The sequence below is a fragment of the Bombina bombina genome, chromosome 5 (assembly GCF_027579735.1).
Source record: "Bombina bombina isolate aBomBom1 chromosome 5, aBomBom1.pri, whole genome shotgun sequence".
In the NCBI taxonomy this organism is placed as follows: domain Eukaryota; kingdom Metazoa; phylum Chordata; class Amphibia; order Anura; family Bombinatoridae; genus Bombina; species Bombina bombina.
This window is the reverse complement of record NC_069503.1, coordinates 645,571,990-645,594,362: the sequence shown is the minus strand read 5'-3', so window position 1 is coordinate 645,594,362 and position 22,373 is coordinate 645,571,990. Positions and strand designations below refer to the sequence as shown.

General features: G+C 38.0%; 1 protein-coding gene across 3 annotated transcripts in view; it reads left to right on the top strand.

The window, feature by feature from the left end:
* Positions 1-22,373, top strand: part of CDH18 (cadherin 18) — a 951,076-nt gene that overhangs the window by 818,245 nt on the left and 110,458 nt on the right. Inside the window, exons 7-8 of one of the 3 annotated variants that reach the window (XM_053714610.1) lie at positions 5,726-5,862; positions 15,860-15,878. In XM_053714610.1, coding sequence (XP_053570585.1) covers positions 5,726-5,862; positions 15,860-15,878 — 156 coding nt within the window. The remainder of the gene's footprint in view (positions 1-5,725; positions 5,863-15,859; positions 15,879-22,373) is intronic. The other 2 variants (XM_053714609.1, XM_053714611.1) reach the window with 2 other exon arrangements.

Below are 22,373 nucleotides of genomic sequence, written 5' to 3'. Positions count from 1 at the left end.
CAGGATGGAGCCGGTCCTCATCGGATGAAGATAGAAGATGCCGCTTGGAAGATGATGGTTGCCGGTCCGGATCTACTCTTCTTCCCGGATAGGATGAAGACTTTGGAGCCTCTTCTGGACCTCTTCAGCCACCGGATGATGGATCGCCAGCCCCCGCTTGGGTTGGATGAAGATTTTGGAGCCAGGACCGATCGGTGATACCCGGTGAGGTGAAGACAAGGTAGGATGATCTTCAGGGGCTTAGTGTTAGGTTTATTTAAGGGGGGTTTGGGTTAGATTAGGGGTATGTGGGTGGTGGGTTGTAATGTTGGGGGGGTATTGTATGTTTTTTTTTACAGGCAAAAGAGCTGAACTTCTTGGGGCATGCCCCGCAAAGGGCCCTGTTCAGGGCTGGTAAGGTAAAAGAGCTTTGAACTTTAGTAATTTAGAATAGGGTAGGGCATTTTTTATTTTGGGGGTCTTTGTTATTTTATTAGGGGGCTTAGAGTAGGTGTAATTAGTTTAAAATTGTTGTAATATTTTTCTTATGTTTGTAATTATTTTTTTATTTTTTGTACTTTAGTTAGTTTATTTCATTGTAGTTATTTGTAGGTATTGTATTTAATTAATGTATTGATAGTGTAGTGTTAGGTTTAATTGTAGGTAATTGTAGGTATTTTATTTAATTAATTTAATGATAGTATAGTGTTAGGTTTAATTGTAACTTAGGTTAGGATTTATTTTACAGGTAATTTTGTAATTATTTTAACTATTTTAGCTATTAAATAGTTCTTAACTGTTTAATAGCTATTGTACCTGGTTAAAATAAATACAAAGTTACCTGTAAAATAAATATTAATCCTAAAATAGCTATAATATAATTATAATTTATATTGTAGCTATATTAGGATTTATTTTACAGGTAAGTATTTAGCTTTAAATAGGAATAATTTATTTAATAAGAGTTAATTAATTTTGTTAGATTTAAATTATATTTAAGTTAGGGGGGTGTTAGTGTTAGGGTTAGACTTAGCTTTAGGGGTTAATACATTTATTAGAATAGCGGTGAGCTCTGGTCGGCAGATTAGGGGTTAATAATTGAAGTTAGGTGTCGGCGATGTTAGGGAGGGCAGATTAGGGGTTAATACTATTTATTATAGGGTTAGTGAGGCGGATTAGGGGTTAATAACTTTATTATGATAGCGGTACGGTCCGCTCGGCAGATTAGGGGTTAATAAGTGTAGGCAGGTGGAGGCGACGTTGAGGGGGGCAGATTAGGGGTTAATAAATATAATATAGGGGTCGGCGGTGTTAGGGGCAGCAGATTAGGGGTACATAAGGATAACGTAGGTGGCGGTCGGCAGATTAGTGGTTAAAAAAATTTAATCGAGTGGTGGCGATGTGGGGGGGCCTCGGTTTAGGGGTACATAGGTAGTTTATGGGTGTTAGTGTACTTTAGAGTACAGTAGTTAAGAGCTTTATGAACCGGCGTTAGCCCAGAAAGCTCTTAACTACTGACTTTTTTCTGCGGCTGGAGTTTTGTCGTTAAAATTCTAACGCTCACTTCAGAAACGACTCTAAATACCGGAGTTAGAAAAATCCCATTTAAAAGATAGGATACGCAATTGACGTAAGGGGATCTGCGGTATGGAAAAGTCGCGGCTGAAAAGTGAGCGTTAGACCCTTTTTTGAGTGACTCCAAATACCGGAGGTAGCCTAAAACCAGCGTTAGGAGCCTCTAACGCTGGTTTTCACGGCTACCGCCAAACTCTAAATCTAGGACATTGAGATTTTAAAATAAATATTTAGTTTTGCATAATAAAAAAAACTTGCAGTATACTCATTATCAATTTTCCTTATTTTATGTAATTTATCTCTGAAATTGTGGATTTTCTAATTTCTCAGAGTTGGAAACCATCCCAAGCCTTAAAGGGATATGAAACCCAGATTTTTTCTTTCATGATTCAGATAGAGCGTGCAATTTGAAACAACTTTCTATTTTAATCCTATTATGATTTTTTCTTCCTTCTCTTGGTATCTTTATTTTAAAAGCAGGAATGTAAGATTAGGAGCCAGCCCATTTTTGGTTCAGCACCTGGGTAGCGCTTGCTGATTGGTGACTAATCAATTAACCAGAACTGTGAGGTCACGCTATCCCAATGCACGTTAAATTCAATTGCACTCAAGCGATCTCATTTACTTTCAACTTGTAATATGTGAACTACTTCCAACGTGCGAAAACATCCACAATATGTCCAATATCTCTTGCACACAACTGTTAGCGCGCCACTCGTAACCTGGCCTCTAGGGTGTGGATCTCCTCATAAAAAATCTATAGAAAGCATATTTAATATAGTTTTTCATGGGGTTACCCATTCCCAGTATAAGAAAACCATATATTCCAATTATAGCTTGTATAAGGGACTAAAGGGAAATGAACCCCCTGTTTTTATTTCATGATTTAGGTAGAGACTATAGTTTTAAAACAATTTCCATTTTACTTTTGTCAAATTTGCTTCATTCTCTTGGCATTGCTTGCTGAAAATCATGTCTTGTTATGTAGCATGTCTGGACCACTATTTGACAAACATTTTCTAAGAATGTTTTTAACAATGTTGTATATTTTGCAGATACTGAAGCTATCTATTGCTAAAAAGTGTACAATATTGTTAAAAACATTATTGCAAAATGTCTGCTATATAGTGCTGCATTAATAGCTACACAAGGTATGCCCTTTAACAATGAATACCATACAAACAAAGTCAATTTAATAGAAGTAAATTGGAAAGTTTCAAAAATTGCATTCTCTGTCTAAATCATTAGGTTTGATGACCTTTTAAAGGCACATGAAATTCAAAATAAAATGATCATGATTCAGATTAAGGGCTAGATTTATCAAATGTCGGGCGGACATGATCCACTGCATCAGCCGATAGGATTTTTTTCAACCTTAATTCTGATTGGCTTATTCTATCAGCCAATTGGAATCTAAGGGACGCCATCTTGGATGACATCATTTAAAGGTACCTTCATTCAGCAAGAAGACGTCGTTGGATAAGGATGCTCTGCACCGGATGTCTTGAAGATGGAGCCGCTCCACGCCGGTTGGATGAAGATAGAAGATGCCGTCTGGATGAAGACTTATGCCCATCTGGAGGACCACTTCTGCCCGTCTGGAGGACCACTTCTGCCGGCTTTGTTGAGGACATCTTGCCGCTTGGATGAAGACTTCTCCCGGTAAGTGAATCTTCGGGGGTTAGTGTTAGGATTTTTTAAGGGTGTTTGGGTGTTTTTTTTTAGGTTAGGGCTTTGGGCTGCAATAGAGATAAATGCTCTTTTAAGGGCAATGACCATCCAAATGCCCTTTTCAGGGCAATGGGGAGCTTAGTTTTTTTTTAGTTAGGGTTTTATTTGGGGGGTTGGTTGTGTGGGTGGTGGGTTTTACTGTTGGGGGTGTTGTTTATATATTTTTTTACAGGTAAAAGAGCTGATTTCTTTGGGGCAATGCCCCGCAAAAGTCCATTTTAAGGGCTATTGATAGTTTAGTTTATGCTAGGTTTTTTTTTTTTTTTTTGGGGGGGGGCTTTTTTATTTTGATAGGGCTCTTAGAATAGGTGTAAATAGTTTAAAAATCTTGTAATTTGTTTTTTATTTTCTGTAATTTAGTGTTTTGTTTTGTTTTTTAGCTAATTGTATTTAACTTATTTAATTATATTTAATTTAGGTAAGTTATTTAAAGGGACACTGAAACCAAATTTTTTCTTTCGTGATTCAGATAGAGCATGCAATTTTAAACAATTTTCTAATTTACTCCTATTATCAATTTTTCTTCGTTCTCTTGCTTTCTTTATTTGAAAAAGAAGGCATCTAAGCTATTTTTTGGTTCAGACCATGGAAAGCACTTGTTTATTGGTAGGTGAATTTACCCACCAATCAGCAAGAACAACACCATCAGGCCCATTTATCAAGCTCCGTATGGAGCTTGAAGGGCCGTGTTTCTGGCGAGTCTTCAGACTCGCCAGAAACACAACTTATGAAGCAGCGGTCTAAAGACCGCTGCTCCATAACCCTGTCCGCCTGCTCTGAACAGGCGGACAGGAATCGCCAGACATCAACCCGATCGAATACGATCGGGTTGATTGACAGCTCCCTGCTGGCGGCCGATTGGCCGCGAGTCAGCAGGGGGCGGCGTTGCACCAGCAGCTCTTGTGAGCTGCTGGTGCAATGTTAAATGCGGAGAGCGTATTGCTCTCCGCATTTAGCGAGGTCTTGCGGACCTGATCCGCAGTGTCGGATCAGGTCCGCAAGCCCTTTGATAAATGGGCCTGAGTGTGTTCACCAAAAATGGGCCGGCATCTAAACTTACATTCTTGCATTTCAAATAAAGATACCAAGAGAATGAAAAGAATTTGATAATAGGAGTAAATTAGAAAGTTGCTTAAAATTGCATGCTCTATCTGAATCATGATAGAAAAAATTTGGGTTCAGTGTCCCTTTAATTGTAGTATAGTGTTAGGTGTTAGTGTAACTTAGGTTAGGTTTTATTTCACAGGTAAATTTGTATTTATTTTAGTTAGGTAGTTATTAAATAGTTAATAACTATTTAGTAACTATTCTACCTAGTTAAAATAAATACAAACTTGCCTGTAAAATAAAAATAAATCCTAAGCTAGATACAATGTAACTATTAGTTATATTGTAGTTAGCTTAGGGTTTATTTTATAGCAAGTATTTAGTTTTAAATAGGAATTATTTAGGTATTAATAGTATTTTTGTTTAGATTTATTTTAATTATATTTAAGCTAGGGGGTGTTAGGGTTAAGGTTAGACTTAGGTTTAGGGGTTAATAACATTATGTAGGTGTCAGCGATGTTGTGGGCAGCAGATTAGGGGTTAATAAATATAATGTAGGTGTCAGCGATGTTGGGGGCAGCAGATTAGGGGTTAATAATAAGTTTAATGTCGGTGTCGGCGATGTCGGGGGCGACAGATTAGGGGTGTTTAGACTCTGGGTTCATGTTAGGGTGTTAGATGTAAACATAAAATGTGTTTCCCAATAGGAATCAATGGGGCTGCGTTACTGAGTTTTACACTGCTTTTTTGCAGGTGTTAGACTTTTTCTCAACCGGCTCTCCCCATTGATGTTTATGGGGAAATCGTGCACGAGCACGTATAACCAGCTCACTGCTCACTTAAGCAGCGCTGGTATTTGAGTGCGATATGGAGCTCAATTTTGCTCTACGCTCACTTCTTGCCTGTTAACGCCAGGTTGATAAAAACCCGTAATACCTGCGCTGCAGGTAAGTGAGTGGTGAGAATAAAATGCAAGTTAGCAACGCACCCCTCATAACGCAAAACTCGTAATCTAGCCATATATATGTATATATTCATATAAATATATATTATAAATTTGCTGCGCATTTGCTGTAAATGTTGTTTATATTGTAAAACTTGTCAAATTTCACAATAAATGATGCTGACTTATTCATAATGAATATTTTCATTTCATGATTTCCAATTCCAACACAATATGCACCTTTCTTTGCAGCACAATTCTATTTACTAGATACAAAATTTTTTATGTAAACTACATTGTTGAAACTACCTAAATTATTAAAAAGTGCATAAACATCATTTTATAGTATAGTTTAATTCTTCATGAATAAACAAACCCTGCAACATTGTACAGTGTATTAAAATATAGTGATACATATGTATAACATTTTTATTATTTTCATTGCAACAGGTATTTTATGGAAAACAGTTCACCGGAAGAAAAGCCTTTTGATATTGATGCACATACTGGAGTTATTAAAACAGCAAAAGTTCTGGACCGGGAAGAGATTCCTTGGTACAATATTACTGTTGCTGCTTCTGAGACAGGTTGGTACAGCATATGGTAAATAAACATACTGCCTTTTACTACTGCAAATAATTGTATAAAGAAAATATACTTGTGTGGCTTGTAAAATAAATAATATGAGGCTGATTGTATCCCCCTTTATATTCAGAATTTGTGCATAAATTAATTCTCAACTCTTGGATAGTATATACAATATAAAATTCATGTTTTATTCATTTTTTTCACATCTGAATGGCAGAATAAAATACTTGATGACAAGCAGAATGCAATTTGTCGATCCTGCTCACGTATTAGCTTCACTCAAGGTTCACTTCTGAGCACAACAGTTAACGCTCATACTAAAAGGTGAAAGTAAAAATTTTGCACTTGCACAAAACCCGATGCAAGCAAAAACTTAACAGGATATTGCATTTGCAATTTCATATTCACCCCATTGACTTCAATGAAGTAGCAAAATTAAAAAAACCTAACACTTATACTTGCACGCAATCGCAATAAACCCCTACTCTAATAACCCCTAAGAACCATTGCAATAAACCCCTTGCTCTAATAGCCCCTAAACTGCCACATCCCCTAATGTTTTAACCCTGCTACACTATTAACCCATAATCCGCCACATCCTCCAACGCAAACCACCCCACTACACTATTAATCCATAAACCGCCATAACCCCCACTGCAATAACCCCTACACGTTTAACCCCTAAACTGCAATAATCCCTATACTACCTGAATTCAAAGAAAAGATTGGTCTGAGAATAACATGTAGATGTCGTTTTTAAAATTTTGTAAGCTGCTTAAATATTGATAAAATAAGTGTAAACTTTTAGTGTATGTAAAGCAATGAAAGCTGCCATGTTGTAACTTAGGTTACCTTGTTTGCTGTGGTCAATTAGGGACAGTTATAAATAAGTCAATATAGAGTGTGCAGCCAATGGCTGTGTAGAATATAACAAAATAAATAATGAAATTATTGCAAAGTTTATATATATATATATATACCATCTCAAAGTGTTTAATGCCCCTTTAAGAGCTTAATCCTTTTTTTTTTTGCAAAAGTATTATAACACTTGTCCTTTTCAGAGCAATTTTTAGATTAAGATTTTTAAGATAGTTTTTTTTTTAATATATAGTTTTTTTTGTTAGGGTACATCAGTTTTAGGATAGGGCTTTAACTGTTTATTTTTTTATTTTTTTTGTAATGTTTTTTTTAAGGTAGTGCTTTTTATTTTTTGTAATTTACAGTGTCTTAGGTTAGGACTAGACACCCTAACATTGGGAGGTTAGCTGTTAGGGTGTAAAGTAGTGTATGAGTTATGGCAGTGTTTTTTTGGCAGTTTAGGGGTTAATAGGCCAGGTTGTTTATTGCGGTGGGGGTTGTGGCGGTTTAGGGAATAATAGTGTAGGGGGTTTATTGCAGTGGGGGTTGTGGTGGTTTAGGGATTAATAGTGTAGCAGGGTCATTTTTGAAGGGGAATTATGGCAGATTAGGGGTAAAATAGTGTAGCGGGGTAGTTTGTGATTGGGGTTATAGATTGTGGCTCAGCTTGTGATGGGGGTTATGGCATATTAGGGGTTAATAGTGTAGCAGGGTAGCTTGCGATGGGGGATGTGGCAAATTAGGGGTTAATAGTGTTATAGTGTAGGTCTTGAAACTTAATTTTAATCAAATTTTTGGTTTGTTTAGTGCAACTTTTTTCCAAGCAAAAACCCTTTAGCTTTGACCTTGCATAAAAAGTTTGAGCATAAAATGCGATTGCGTTTGAGCAATCGCATTTACTTTCAAATTGTAGCATGAATGTAAGTTAATGTGATTATGATATTGCAATATCATTCTCACATTAAAATTACCACTCCACTTACCATCTAGCCCAAAATATTTTTTTTTGACAAATCTTTTATTCAAATGTCTGTGATATATTTAGTAAATATTACATTTTTCTGGTAGCTTATTCTTGAAATGTCCTGCACTTTAAATTGCCAGTACATAATGTTACCAGTTTTGTTAGGTAGGACTGAGAAATTTCACTCTGGGGATGTGAAAGGAAACTATCAGCAATAAATAAGTCCCTAAAGGCAATGTGGAAAGGAGTTTAAAGGGAGATTAAGCACTTTTTAATTACAAGATATTTCTGTTGTCTTGCTATAAAATAGCATATCAGCCATTTAAAAAACAAATGTGCATTTTGTTTGTTGCCATTGTTCTTCAACAACCAAATTCCACCCAACCCTGGCTTCATTTAGAAGAGCCAATTTTAGCTTAAGTCTACAAGTAACCAGGCTTCCTATGGTCTTTGGCCTCAAGTTATCATTAGACAGATAGACAATGTTTCCAGTTAGATAACTTGTCCACCCATCTATGCAACAAATGATTAGCGGATGCTGTACAAGCAAGTTTTTGTGCAGCACTGTCCCCTGTCAGTCACCCCATATGAACAAATTCATGTTGACTAATAGTATGACCACTGTTTCTTATTTTTGAGGTAAGCATGCTTGCATTGCTTTTTTGTAAATGGAGCCCATTATGTAAAATGCATTGTTTTCCATTTGTTGTCTGTTAAAGCAAATAAAGGGCAGATATGAAGCAGGATAAACCTTGAGAAGTATTCAGTATGCATTTCCAGTTCTGAAAATTAGAAAATACACAATATTCAGAGCTAAATTACATGAAAATGGAAAAAGAAAGTATTTTGCAAAGTTTTTTTACTACACATAATTAAACATTTTATTTAAAAATCTCAAGGTGTTTTATGTCCCTTTAATTATACTGAGCTTTATTACTATAGATAGTGCATATTGCTAAAGTATATAAAATATAATGTTTGCACATTAAACACTTGTATGCATATGTTGAGAACGGGTCTTTGTGCGAAATTGTGGCCTGTGAGCACATGATAACCCTGTTCTCATTGTGAAGCAGAATCACAGCATTGGATTGGCGATTCTCCTGCACTGCATGCATACTTGGTGGTATAGTGGGCAGCACTCTAAGAGCTACATGGAAGTGGCACTGATATCTCCATGAATGTGCATGGTGACATCACAGAGGAGACGGGACAACAATAAAGGCTGTGACACACTGCAAGCGGAGCGGTGCGCAGCGTGTAGATGCAGCTGTGCGCGCTCAGTGTGTCCTGCCTTTTCATCTCTGAGCACTCTGCTGCGTCAGGTCGCGTAGCTAAGCACTCAGAGATGAAATAATTGAACTTCAGAAGCGATGCAACGCGGTGCGAAGCAGCTGCATCGCCTCGCGCCGCATCGCTTGCAGTGTGTCACAGCCTTAAGAAAGACAGATAAGGAAGTTGAATGCAGGGTTGTCTGATTTTCTGAAGAAAAAAAAAGCTTTATTAATGAAAAATGCTAGAAGATTATGGACAAAATAAGCTTATAACTCATTCAAAAATCTTGATTGTTATTATCACTGGAAAGAAGAATCTCACTATAATAAATTAGGCCCTGTATATGCTCACTTTAAATACTTGCTAAACCGTGTAGTCATTGTAGCATTCTAATTTACAAATATGTTGCCATTTTTATGAGTTACTCCTACACAATTTCATGGCTGGATTATTAAAATCACTCTCAGTGGACAAAAGTAGCAGAAATTATGCATGAATATGAGAGTACAGTCCTGTTATTAAAATAACTTATGTGAATGCAAAAAGCATTTTACAGTTAAACTATCTCTGGCAAATGAAGCTATTTATTTAAATAATGAAACTTCCATTTATTAGAAAAAATATCTAAATACATAAACACAAAATATGAGTGAATAGTTACCATTTTATTTTCATAATATCTAGTTAATTATGTTAAAGTAAAGGAAGGAAAGATGGATGGGAGGAATGAGAAAGGAAGGAATAAATAAAGGAATGAAGAAAGGAATGGGGAAGACAATGGAGAAGGAAATTGAAAAGGGTAGGGAAAAGGAAATGGCAAAGACAGGGAAGGGAGAAGGTAATAAAGATATAAGGAAAGGGAAAAAGGAAGGAGATGGAAAAGGAAGGGGGGACAAAGAAACAAAGGGAGTAAGGAAGGGAGTAATGGATGGTAGATTCATCCCCTTTTGTTTGAAGGAAAAGAGAAGGAAAAAAGAAAAAACAAGATGAAGGAATAAAGCAATGAAGGAGAGAGGGAGGAAGGAGGAAAGGAAGGGAGAAGAGATGGAAGGAAGGGAGGAGAGAGAAAGGAAGAAATGAAAGAATGAGGGAAAGAGAAAAGAAGTAAGAAGAGATTGAGAAAGGAAAGGGACAGTATAGATTCCTCACCCTCTGTTTAAGTTTGTTTATAAAAATTTGGGTTCGCGAACGGCGAATGCGAACTTCCGCAAAAGTTTGCGAACCGGCGAACTGGGCGAACCGCCATTGACTTCAATGGGCAGGCAAATTTTAAAACCCACAGGGACTCTTTCTGGCCACAATAGTGATGTGAAAGTTGTTTCAAGGGGACTAACACCTGGACTGTGGCGTGCCGGAGGGGGATCCATGGCAAAACTCCCATGAAAAATTACATAGTTGATGCAGAGTCTGGTTTTAATCCATAAAGGGCATAAATCACCTAACATTCCTAAATTTTTTGGAATAACGTGCTTTAAAGCATCAGGTATGATGTTGTATCGATCAGGTAGTGTAAGGGTTACGCCCGCTTAACAGTAACAGACCAAACTCCTGCAGCAGGTACAACATCATCATCATCACACCGTACGTCCATGTGTGTAATGCTGCCTGACTGAGACATATCCCTGTTATCTACATCTTCTGGCAATAATGGTTGCGCATCACTCATTTCTTCCAACTGATGTGTAAATAACTCCTCTGACAGATCAAGTGAAGCGGCTGTGGTGCTAGTGTTGGTGGTGGCGGCAGGCGGGCGAGTGGTAACTTGAGAGGTGCCTGAAGCTAAGCTGGAGGAGGATGGTGTGTCAAGGTTCCGAGCGGAAGCTGTAGAAGATTGGGTGTCCTGTGTTAGCCAGTCAACTATTTCCTCAGAACTTTTCGAGTTCAGGGTACGTGGCCTCTGAACACTGGGCATTATTCTAGGGCCAAAGGGAATCACAGCACCACGGCCACGACGGCCCCTGCGGGGTGGCCTGCCTCTGCTTGTCATTTTTTTTCGATTAGTGGTACTGTGCGTGCAAACTACTGTGACAACAGATATGACTGGCACTGTGCACTGGCAGAAGTAGGCAGAGTAGACGCTGTAGGCCTGATACACACACTTGCAGACAACTAACTGCTATTCAATCTATTACAGTCAAAATTGTATTTTTTTTTTAATGTACACTACTGTTACACCAGATATGAGTTGCACTGGTGTGACACTGTGCCCAGACAGGCCCTGAAAAATCTGTTACACATCTACAACCACCAAAAAACAACCATGCTAAATAGTTTCAAAATTTTGTCCTGAGTTTAGAAATACCCAATGTTAACATGTTCTTTGCTTTTTTTGCAAGTTATAGGGAAATAAATACAAGAAGCACTTTGCTATTTCAAAACCACTTTTTTTCAAAATGAGCGCTAATTACATTGGAACCCTGATATCTGTCAGGAATACCTGAATATCCCTTGACATGTATATATTTTTTTTTAGAAGACATCCCAAAGATCTAGGCCCATTTTGGTATATTTCATGCCACCATTTTACTGCCAAATGAGATCAAATAAAAAAATTTTTTTCACTTTTTCACAAACTTTAGGTTTCTCACAGAAATTATTTACAAACAACTTATGCAATTATGGCATAAATGGTTGTAAATGCTTCTCTGGGATCCCCTTTGTTCAGACATATATGACTTTGGCGTTGCTTTCTGGTAATTAGAAGGCCGCTAAATGCTGCTGCACATCACACGTGTATTATGGCTAGCAGTTAAGGGGTTAATTAGGTAGTTTGTAGGGAGCTTGCAGGGTTAATTTTAGCTTTAGTGTAGAGATCAGCCTCCCACCTGACACATCAGACCCCCTGATCCCTCCCAAACAGCTCCCTTCCCTCCTCCACCCCACAATTGTCCCCGCCACTTTAAGTACTGGCAGAAAGTCTGCCAGTACTAAATTTTTTTTTTAGCATATTTACATATGCTGTGGTGTAGCATCCCCCCTTAGCCCCCGACCTCCCTGATCCCCCCCCCCAAAACAGCTCTCTAACCCTCCCCATCTGCCTTATTGGTACCCAGTTTGCAAAAAAAAGTATTTTTTTCTGGGTTTTTTTTTTTTTCTGTAGTGTAGATCCCCCCCCCCACAGACCAACCCCCACCACCTGCCTGATCTTTTTTTTTTTAATTTTTATTCCTTTTTTTTAAAAAATTTTACACCAACTTTTTCTGTAGTGTAGCAGTTCCCACCCGCTCCCTCCCCGTGTATGCGCCCGCCCGCGCCCTCCTGTGTCCGCGCGCGCGTCCGTGCGCGCCCCTGGACATCCCCGCCCACGATCCCGCCCCCATCCACTGACTGCTATTATTTTACAGTCAAATTTCTAGTTTTTTTTTAACCCCTTAAGGACCAAGGCCATTTTTCAATTTCTTTCCCTTAAGGACCAGGGCTATTTTTACATTTCTGCTGTGTTTGTGTTTAGCTGTAATTTTCCTCTGACTCATTTACTGTACCCACACATATTATATACCGTTTTTCTCGCCACTAAATGGACTTTCTAAAGATATCATTATTTTCATCATATCTTATCATTTATTATTAAAAATATTATAAAATATGAGGAAAAAATGAAAAAAAAAAACACTGTTCAGTGCGCGCGGGCTTCTGTAGGGAAAGGAGGAGACGGTGGAGCAGCTATGAAGGAGCTACGCTGGCTTGAAGTGGAATGAATTTGCCATTACCAGTGTGTGTACCTCAGTCCTGATGCCGGCAGCAGACAGTCACAGGTAAAGCCTGTACATTGATAAAAAGCTGTTACTATAGAAAAACAAAGCCTGTCCTTTAAAAGCAAATCTTTATTTAAGCAAACAGCTCAGAACCTGCACCATGGAAAATAGTTTACTTTTACTTCACTGTCTGAGCTATTTTACATGCTGCACGTTCTCAACTGTTGCTTCAATAAAGACTTTCATTTAAAGAGGCTTCGTTTTTTTCTGATTTATGGCTGCATTTTAACCTTAGTGCCATTTGTGGGAGTATCTGCTTAATGCAGCCCGAGCCCCGTGCAGAGAGATACTGTGCACTATTAAACCAAGGGAGCTGTTTATGCAGAGGGAGATTACGATCATGTAACAACTGGGAACACAAGCCCCTCATGGTAAGCAGTAAAGCAGAGGGGAGGCAGACAGGAGAGGGGGATGGGTAGGCAGAGAGTTTTGCTAGGCTGTGTGTTGTGTCTGTTCAGTTTTCACTGAAGTTTTTGCTAGTTCAGGCTGCTCAACTTACTTGGGGATATAAGATGTGAAGAGGGACTTTTAATTGAGTGACAACTTGCAAGACACAGACACTTATGCTGCACTGGATATCTGCAACAACTCCTATTTGCCTGAACCAGAAGTATGCTACTTGCTTTAGTCAGTTGTGGCATGTTGTAAATTAATAATATTACAAAACTATGGGTGATGGCAGACATTAAACATTAAAATATGTGTGTGTATGTGTAAATATGTTTGTGTGTGTATGTATGTGTAAATATGTGTAAATATGTATGTGTAAATATGTGTGTGTATGTGTAAGTATGTATGTGTAAATATGTGTGTGTATGTGTAAATATGTGTGTGTATGTGTAAGTATGTATGTGTAAATGTGTGTGTATGTGTAAATGTGTGTGTATGTGTAAATATGTGTTTGTATGTGTAAATATGTGTGTGTGTGTAAATATGTGTGTGTATGAATGTGTAAATATGTGTGTAAATATGTGTGTGTGTGTATGTGTAAATATGTGTGTGTAAATATGTGTATGTGTAAATATGTATGTGTAAATATGTGTGTTTGTGTGTGTGTGTAAATATGTGTGTGTATGTATGTGTAAATGTGTGTGTGTATGTGTAAATATGTATGTGTAAATATGTGTGTGTGTATGTGTAAATATGTATGTGTAAATATGTGTGTAAATATGAATAGGTAAATATGTGTGTTTGTGTGTGTATGTGTAAATATGTATAGGTAAATATGTGTGTTTGTGTGTGTATGTGTAAATATGTATAGGTAAATGTGTGTGTTTGTGTATGTGTAAATATGTGTGTGTTTGTGTATGTGTAAATATGTGTGTATGTATGTGTAAATATGTGTATGTATGTGTAAATATGTGTGTTTGTGTGTGTATGTGTAAATATGTGTATGTGTAAATATGTGTATGTATATGTAAATATGTGTTTGTGTGTGTGTATGTGTAAATATGAGTGTGTGTAAATATGTATGTGTAAGTATGTATGCATATGGGAAATTGTATGAATCTGTATTTTGTGTGTAGGTAAATTTTGTTATCTGCTATGTTAAACACACATTACTAGAACATTATGTTAAGTAGCAGGGTATATCATATATATATATATATATATATATATATATATACAAATATCCAAACAGGTGCACTCACTGTGACATAAGGCATCCGCCGGGGTGCTGCATAGAAAACATATAGCAATATCCGTTCAACCCCTAAAGGTAGAGAAACGCTTCACTCTCCGGTCTTATTCAAAAATCCTTTATTAGGTATCCAGCATCAAATGACAAATCTCCCAAACGTTTCGATACCAATTGGTATCTTTATCAATGGGTAATCAGAACATATCTATCCCAAAAGAAGGTTCCTAATACTAACCACAAACCACTCACCTATATACACCTGTAAAGCGTCCCTGTCACTTCCGGTGTATCAGAAGCCGCCCCACCACGCGCATGCGTCCAGGAGTTAGCCAACCCCATGGCTAATTAGCATATTCAGTCACGTAATGACGTTTGCGCTCCAACCGCGCATAGTTACTCCTGCTAATGCGCATGTCCGGGTGGCTGGAGTTCCGATGACACCGGACTAACTATTACAAGTATAACTACTCTAAAGTGCAAAAAAACTAACTATACCAAATTAAAATCTATAAAAATATTATAACTACCTGAGTTCTCAAAACAGACTTTGTTCCTTATATTTATAACATCTTAATGTATTAATAAGATACTTTTCATCTTTATATACAGTTTGCTAAGCTAATCACTGCCCCTTTATTATCCTATCCATAATCTCCAAAATGTCTATTTACTAGATAAAGTATGTTATATTACAATTATCAATAAAACATATAGCTTCTATGCCAATTGGAGTGCAGTAAGAAACTTTGTTATGGCCACCGCAATACACTGAACACCATACTTTCAGAGACTTTGTGAACACATATATTCTGGACCAGTCTATCTTCCTAGATGTTGATGACCTAGACTGATAAATCATGGACATTTCACTTAAAGGAAGACACCAAAGTCCATCTGTACATTCAGACCCTTAGGAGCCACTGTGTCCAGACGATAAATCCAGGAGGTCTCAACTTGGAGTAGTTTCGTGTTCCTATCTGCTCCCCTTCGTAAGGGGGGCACATGATCAATCAGCATAGTCCTTAAACTAGCCGCTGTGTGCCCAGCTTGGAGAAAATGTCTGGCAACCGGTTGATCAGATGTTTTCTTGTCTATCGCTTGTCTAATCGCATGGCGATGATTGGCCATCCTCTCACGAAATGTAGTTGAGGTCTTCCCCACATAGACCAGCGAACATGGACACATTAGTATGTATACAACATACGTACTCATACATGACAATCTGTGCAAAATCTTGTATTTTCTCCCAGTATGTGGGTGGTGAAAGAACATCCCTGTTAGCATACTATTGCACGTAGTGCAATCCCCACATCTATAGCAGCCAACTTTTTTCCTGTTATCCAGCCATGTACTTTTTTCATAGCACTTCACAGGGTCATTATGGACCAGTAGATCCTTCAAATTGGGTGCTCTCTTATAAGCCATCCGTGGGGCTGATGTGTGCAGGAATGGTAGTGATTTGTCAGTATTAATAATGTCCCAGTTCTTCTTGACAGACTCAGACAATATCTTGGACACGGGGTTGAACGTGGTTACAAAGTTAATGATATCGCTATTGTTTTCCATCTTATCAGTAGGATCATGTGGTTGTAGCAAAGATACTTGATCATCCCGGGCCAGATTGGTTTGCACCTGTGTTATCAAATTTCTTGCATATCCTCGTTGCTCCAATTTCATAATCATTTCATCCTCCTGTATTTTTCTAGTCTCTCTTAATGTGTTATTGCAGGCCACCCGCGTGAGTTGAGAGGAGACCACACTCTTTTTTTGATGCTCAGGGTGAAAACTTGTGGATAGCAACAATGAGTTTCTATCCGTCGGTTTTGAATACAAGGAGGTAGAAAATTTGTAACAATCATCTTCTGTATAGACAGATACATTTAGATCTAGAAATGATATGCTCACCCTGTTATGGGCAACCTTAAATCGAATAGTTGACTCAAGCTGGTTTAAGCTGTTAACCCACTGTTCTAGGGATTCCTCTGACCCTCGCCATACCAAAAACACATCGTCAATATATCTGACGTACAGTTTAATTTTATCAATTGTGCGAATACGCATGACCATAGTCTCATACCAAGACATATACAGATTGGCGTATGCGGGAGCCATGTTTGAACCCATTGCAGTTCCTGATATTTGTAAGAAGAACTCCTTCTCAAATTTGAAAAAGTTTTTTTCTAAACAAAACCTCATTAGTTCCAATAGGAACTCAATAGGTGGTCCCGCATACGCCAATGATTCACTTAACATGGATCTGACTGCCTGTACACCACCATCATGAGGGATGACAGTGTACAAGCTGTCAACATCCATTGTAACAAGTAAGTCATCTGGGCCAAGGTCATTCCAAGCAAGTAACCTCCGAATGAGTGAGGGAGAATCCAGTATAAAGGAATATGACTCCTTTACAACTGGCTGCAGGTGATGATCTATAAAAATGGCCACATTAGAACACAAAGAATCCCTGGCAAACACAATAGGTCTGCCAGGAGGTTTAATCAGAGTCTTGTGTACTTTGGGCAATAGATATAATACTGGAATAACCGGAAATGCAGTAGTCATATATTCAAATTCATTTTCATCAATCATACCTGATTCTAGCCCACATTTCAATATAAGATCCAATTCCTTCTTAAATGTATTTATTGGATTTCCTCTTAGTTTACAATAGATGCGATTATCAGTCAGCTGTCTATAGGCTTCCTCTCTATAGTCAACATAATTTTGAACCACTATAGAGCCTCCTTTATCCGCCGCATGAATAATGATCGTGTTATCATTCTTTAAACTCTTTAGAGCCTCCTTTTCCCCTTTAGTGAGGTTAGGAAACAAATTTTCCACTTTTGCTCGTTCACACGTATCATTAATCATGCGTGAAAAACTACGGATAGAAAGGTTTAAGTTGATTGGATCAAACTTGCTCTGACTTTTGAACTTGCTGACTGTAGTTTGTTCACTATTTTTTTGATCCAATCAACTTAAACCCTTCTATCCGTAGTTTTTCACGCATGATTAATGATACGTGTGAACGAGCAAAAGTGGAAAATTTGTTCCCTAACCTCACTAAAGGGGAAAAGGAGGCTCTAAAGAGTTTAAAGAATGATAACACGATCATTATTCATGCGGCGGATAAAGGAGGCTCTATAGTGGTTCAAAATTATGTTGACTATAGAGAGGAAGCCTATAGACAGCTGACTGATAATCGCATCTATTGTAAACTAAGAGGAAATCCAATAAATACATTTAAGAAGGAATTGGATCTTATATTGAAATGTGGGCTAGAATCAGGTATGATTGATGAAAATGAATTTGAATATATGACTACTGCATTTCCGGTGGTGGGGCGGCTTCTGATACACCGGAAGTGACAGGGACGCTTTACAGGTGTATATAGGTGAGTGGTTTGTGGTTAGTATTAGGAACCTTCTTTTGGGATAGATATGTTCTGATTACCCATTGATAAAGATACCAATTGGTATCGAAACGTTTGGGAGATTTGTCATTTGATGCTGAATACCTAATAAAGGATTTTTGAATAAGACCGGAGAGTGAAGCGTTTCTCTACCTTTAGGGGTTGAACGGATATTGCTATATATATATATATATATTGTTTGGGGGGGGTGGGGGGCAGCAAAATGTGTCTTTGCCTGTGTAGCCAAAAATCCTAGCACCGGCCCTGCATGTGCTCTGCGTCATATCCAGAGGTTGTCTTTGGGAAATAGACATATGAGTGCTGCCAGCATTGCTGCAGAGATTGAATGGGTGGGGGGTCAGCCTGTCAGTGTTCAGACCATACGCCGTACACTGCATCAAATTGGTCTGCATGGCTGTCGTCCCAGAAGGAAGCATTTTTCTAAAGGTGATGCACAATAAAGCCTGCAAACAGTTTGCTGAAGACAAGTAGACTATGGAAATGAATTACTGGAACCATGTCCTGTGGTCCGATGAGACCAAGATAAACTTATTTGGTTCCGATGGTGTCAAGCGTGTGTGGCGGCAACCAGGTAAGGAGTACAAAGACAAGTGTGTCTTGCCTACAGTCAAGCATGGTGGTGGGAGTGTCATGGTCTGAGCCTGCATGAGTGCTGCCGGCACTGGGGAGCTACAGTTCATCGAGGGAACCATGAATGCCAACATGTACTGTGGCATACTGAAGCAGAGCATGATCCCCTTCCTTCGAAGACTGGGCCACAGGGCAGTATTTCAACATGATAACGACCCCAAACACACCTCCAAGACGACCACTGCCTTTCTAAAGGAGCTGAGGGTAAAGGTGATGGACTGGCCAAGCATGTCTCCAGACCTAAACCCTATTGAGCATCTGTAGGGTATCCTCAAATGGAAGGTGGGGGAGCGCAAGGTCTCTAACTTTCACCAGCTCTGTGATGTTGTCATGGAGGAGTGGAAGAGGACTCCAGTGGCAACCTGTGAAGCTCTGGTGAACTCCATGCCCAAGAGGGTTAAGGCACTGCTGAAAAATAATGGTGGCCACACAAAATATTGATACTTTGGGTCCAATTTGGAAATTTCCACTTAGGGGTGTAGTCACTTTTGTTGCCAACGGTTTAGAAATTAATGGCTGTGTGTTGAGTTATTTTGAGGAGAAAGCAAATTTACACTGTTATACAGGCTGTACACTCACTACTTTACGTTGTAGCAAATTGTCATTTCTTCAGTGTTGTCCCATGAAAAGAAATAATAAAATATTTACACAACAATGTGAGGGGTGTACTCACTTTTGTCATATACTGTTTATAACCATTTTGCTAGTGGGAAACCTAAATTTCAGGGTTGTTATAATTTTTCTATTTTGCTAGCAGTTCTCTATTGCTGTGCAAGATATCCTATATTAATATTACTATATATTTTAATGGCAGGAATACTCATTAATAAAACAGTAGAAAAAATAGATTTCTGGCATGACCTTGCCTTAGCAAAAATGTCCCCTACAGCCTATAGAATGCTGATGAATCTAGCTCAGTAAATGGCTTAGTAGAATGTCGTTCCTCCACAAATATATTTGGCTACAGAAATTAATTTCGGAGGCGGCTAATCATTTGTGTTTGTAAAACTGAAAAAGTTGTCTACAGTGTGATCTGTAGAGTGGGTTCTAGCAAAAAAATGGTGCTCTTTTATAATTGTTTAGCCATTGCTTATTTGGGTTTATAAGCCTAATGATTTCAAATTGGAAAATTTTGAGTTTTTTTTACAGGATCTCAAATTATTTTTTACCTTGATACCTTGCTGGGTTGTTTTAAGTTTGATCTCTCATTGGCAGTATTTAAATAAATCAAAAAATAAGTTTTGTGCCTTTCACATGTTTTTTTCTTAAATCATTTCTAATAAATGTTACCTTTTAAAAATAATTTTAGCAATTTTTAACACGATTAATTTTGTATATTGCATATGTTTTTTTTTGTGGTTATGTTTTTACACATCCTCCGTTGTTATTTTAGTAAGTGATAAAATAATGTATCAAAACATAATAAAAACTATAACATATACACATATACACAAGTGATTAAATGTTCCATTTTAATTGCAATTATTTTTTCTTTTAAAAGAATAGAAAATTTGTTTTGTCACAAAATGGTGTAAAATAGATTAGCGGCCTAAAAATCTGGATGCATACTAAATAAATGGCATAGAATTAAAAGACTGGAACAGAGGGTAAAACACTCTAAAACCTGCGAGGAGAAATTTAGGGCCAGTAATGAGACAACATTTGGAGAGGCTGGACCCCAGAAAAGGAACTAAATAAAGGTTTTTTTTTTCTGTGCCTGTGAGTAAGAAAGTAAGTGGGACCCAAATTGTGAGAGAGGCTGGGTCAGAGAACTAGAGAGAGAATGGGGAATGGAGTAAAGTGAGAGAGCTCTCTGTCTCCAGCTTGAAAACAGTCTGGGTCTGTGAGAGAGAACTTGAGATAGCTCAGCCTATGAAAGAGAATAAGAAGGGCCCGCCCTGTGAGAGATGGTTAACAGAAGAGGTGGAGGTTAAAGGGACAGTAAATGTTCAGAATAATGTTATATAATTCTGCACACAGTGCAGAATTATTTAACATTATTTTAGTGGTAACTTAAAAAATTAAAAGTGCTGATTTTTCAGTGTAATGTTGGACTCCGCTCCAGGGTCTACTGAGCGGGTCTTGGATATCCAAAGCACTTTGTGGGCTTGCTGGCTAGTCACAGCATGCCTGGTCGCGCTATTGGACTAAATGTAGCTCGCTCCCACTCTGGTCTAGTAGTGGGAACAAGCTAAATTTAGTCCAATAGTGTGACCGGGCATGCTGTGACTAGCCAGCATGCCCACAAAGCGCTTTGGATATCGCTACAAAATCAGCAAATACTTTTAATTTTTTAAGTTACCGCTAAAATAATGTTATATAATTCTGCACTGTGTGCAGAATTATATAACATTATTCTGAACATTTACTGTCCCTTTAAATAAGAAAGTAAGAATGCTATTTCTTGTTCTTTCTTGTAAAATCATTGGCAAACAATGTATTAGTGGGTGCTACTCAAAGCTAAAAAGTACTATAATGAATAACACAAAGGAATACAGCCTTTAAGCCTGAATTTGAACAATATAATATACAGCCAATAGTGCAAAAAGGCAAAAATCTAAAATTTATTACACATTAAATTAAAAAAAGCATAGGAAGAGGACAAAGAGGACAAAGAAGCAGGGGACAATACAACAAGTATCGCATTTAAAAATCATTAATCTTTCAGAATCTATATTAACTGAAGGTGAAACCTCAGTGCTTAGCTTGGGTTTGAATTTTGTCCCCAGCACCACGTTCAACCTTTTTTAAACTATTACTGATGTGAATCGTTTGATCAGAGATCTCACTCTTAGGAAATTTTTCTGGGGCAAGGTATCCCCAGAGACATCTCCTGATAGTTCAAGAGATCATGATAACTGGAGGGAAATTAGCAACATAGAACCTATAATAAATATTGTAGATTTTAATGAAGCATGTGACTATTTCTCCCTCCAGGATCTAAACTATGAATCTAACACTCAGAATAACTTCCTTAAGCCTGAACATACTGGGTTCAAACCAAGGTCAGTATTTTATCCGACCAAGGATAGAGGACCCTTCTTGGAAACCTTCCATAAAAGGGTAGAAGAGGATTTGATATCCTTGTCTAAATGCCACAATGCGGCCCCCCCCCTAATCTAACGAAAGGCCAGAAGCTGGCCATTGAATCTTTGACTAAAAGAAATGACATAGTCATAAGATCTGCGGATAAGGGGGGCAGCATTGTGGTATTAAATAAAACAGACTATATAAGGGAAGCCGAAAGGCAGATTAAGGATCCAGAAGTCTACCTCCCACTTTCTGGCAATCCCACCAATGTTTTCAAGTTGCAATTTTTGGAGCTGTTGGACGATGGACTGCAGGGGGGAATTATCGACCAAGATACTTTTGACTATCTGTATGTAAAAACGCCTGTCATTCCTATCTTTCATCACCTTCCCAAGGTACATAAGTCCTTGGAGGAGGTGAAGGGAAGACCCATTATATCTGGGATAGGATCTCTATTTGAGAGTATTTCAGGTTGGTTGGAGTCACTTCTGCAGCCCATCGTCCAGCAACTCCCCTCCTTTCTTAAGGATACTACACATCTGTTGACTGGCTTAGAGCAACTCACATGGAGTAGTGATTGCTCTTGGTTAACTGTAGATGTTGTTGGGCTTTATTCTTGTATACCACATCATTTAGGAATGGAAGCGATCAGATTTTCTCTAGATCATTATAGTAATTATGACACCAGTTTAAAGGATTATATTCTAACATGTTTGGAATTTTTACTGGTTCATAATTATTTTAAATTTGATGATTCTTTTTACCTCCAAAGACGTGCGACCCCCATGGGTGCTAAATTTGCCCCAGCCTATGGAAATTTATTCATGGGCTGGTGAGAGCGGTCCCATGTCTTTGGAGATAATAACCCCTACAAACATTGTATAAGATCATATAAAAGGTACATTGATGATCTTTTGTTT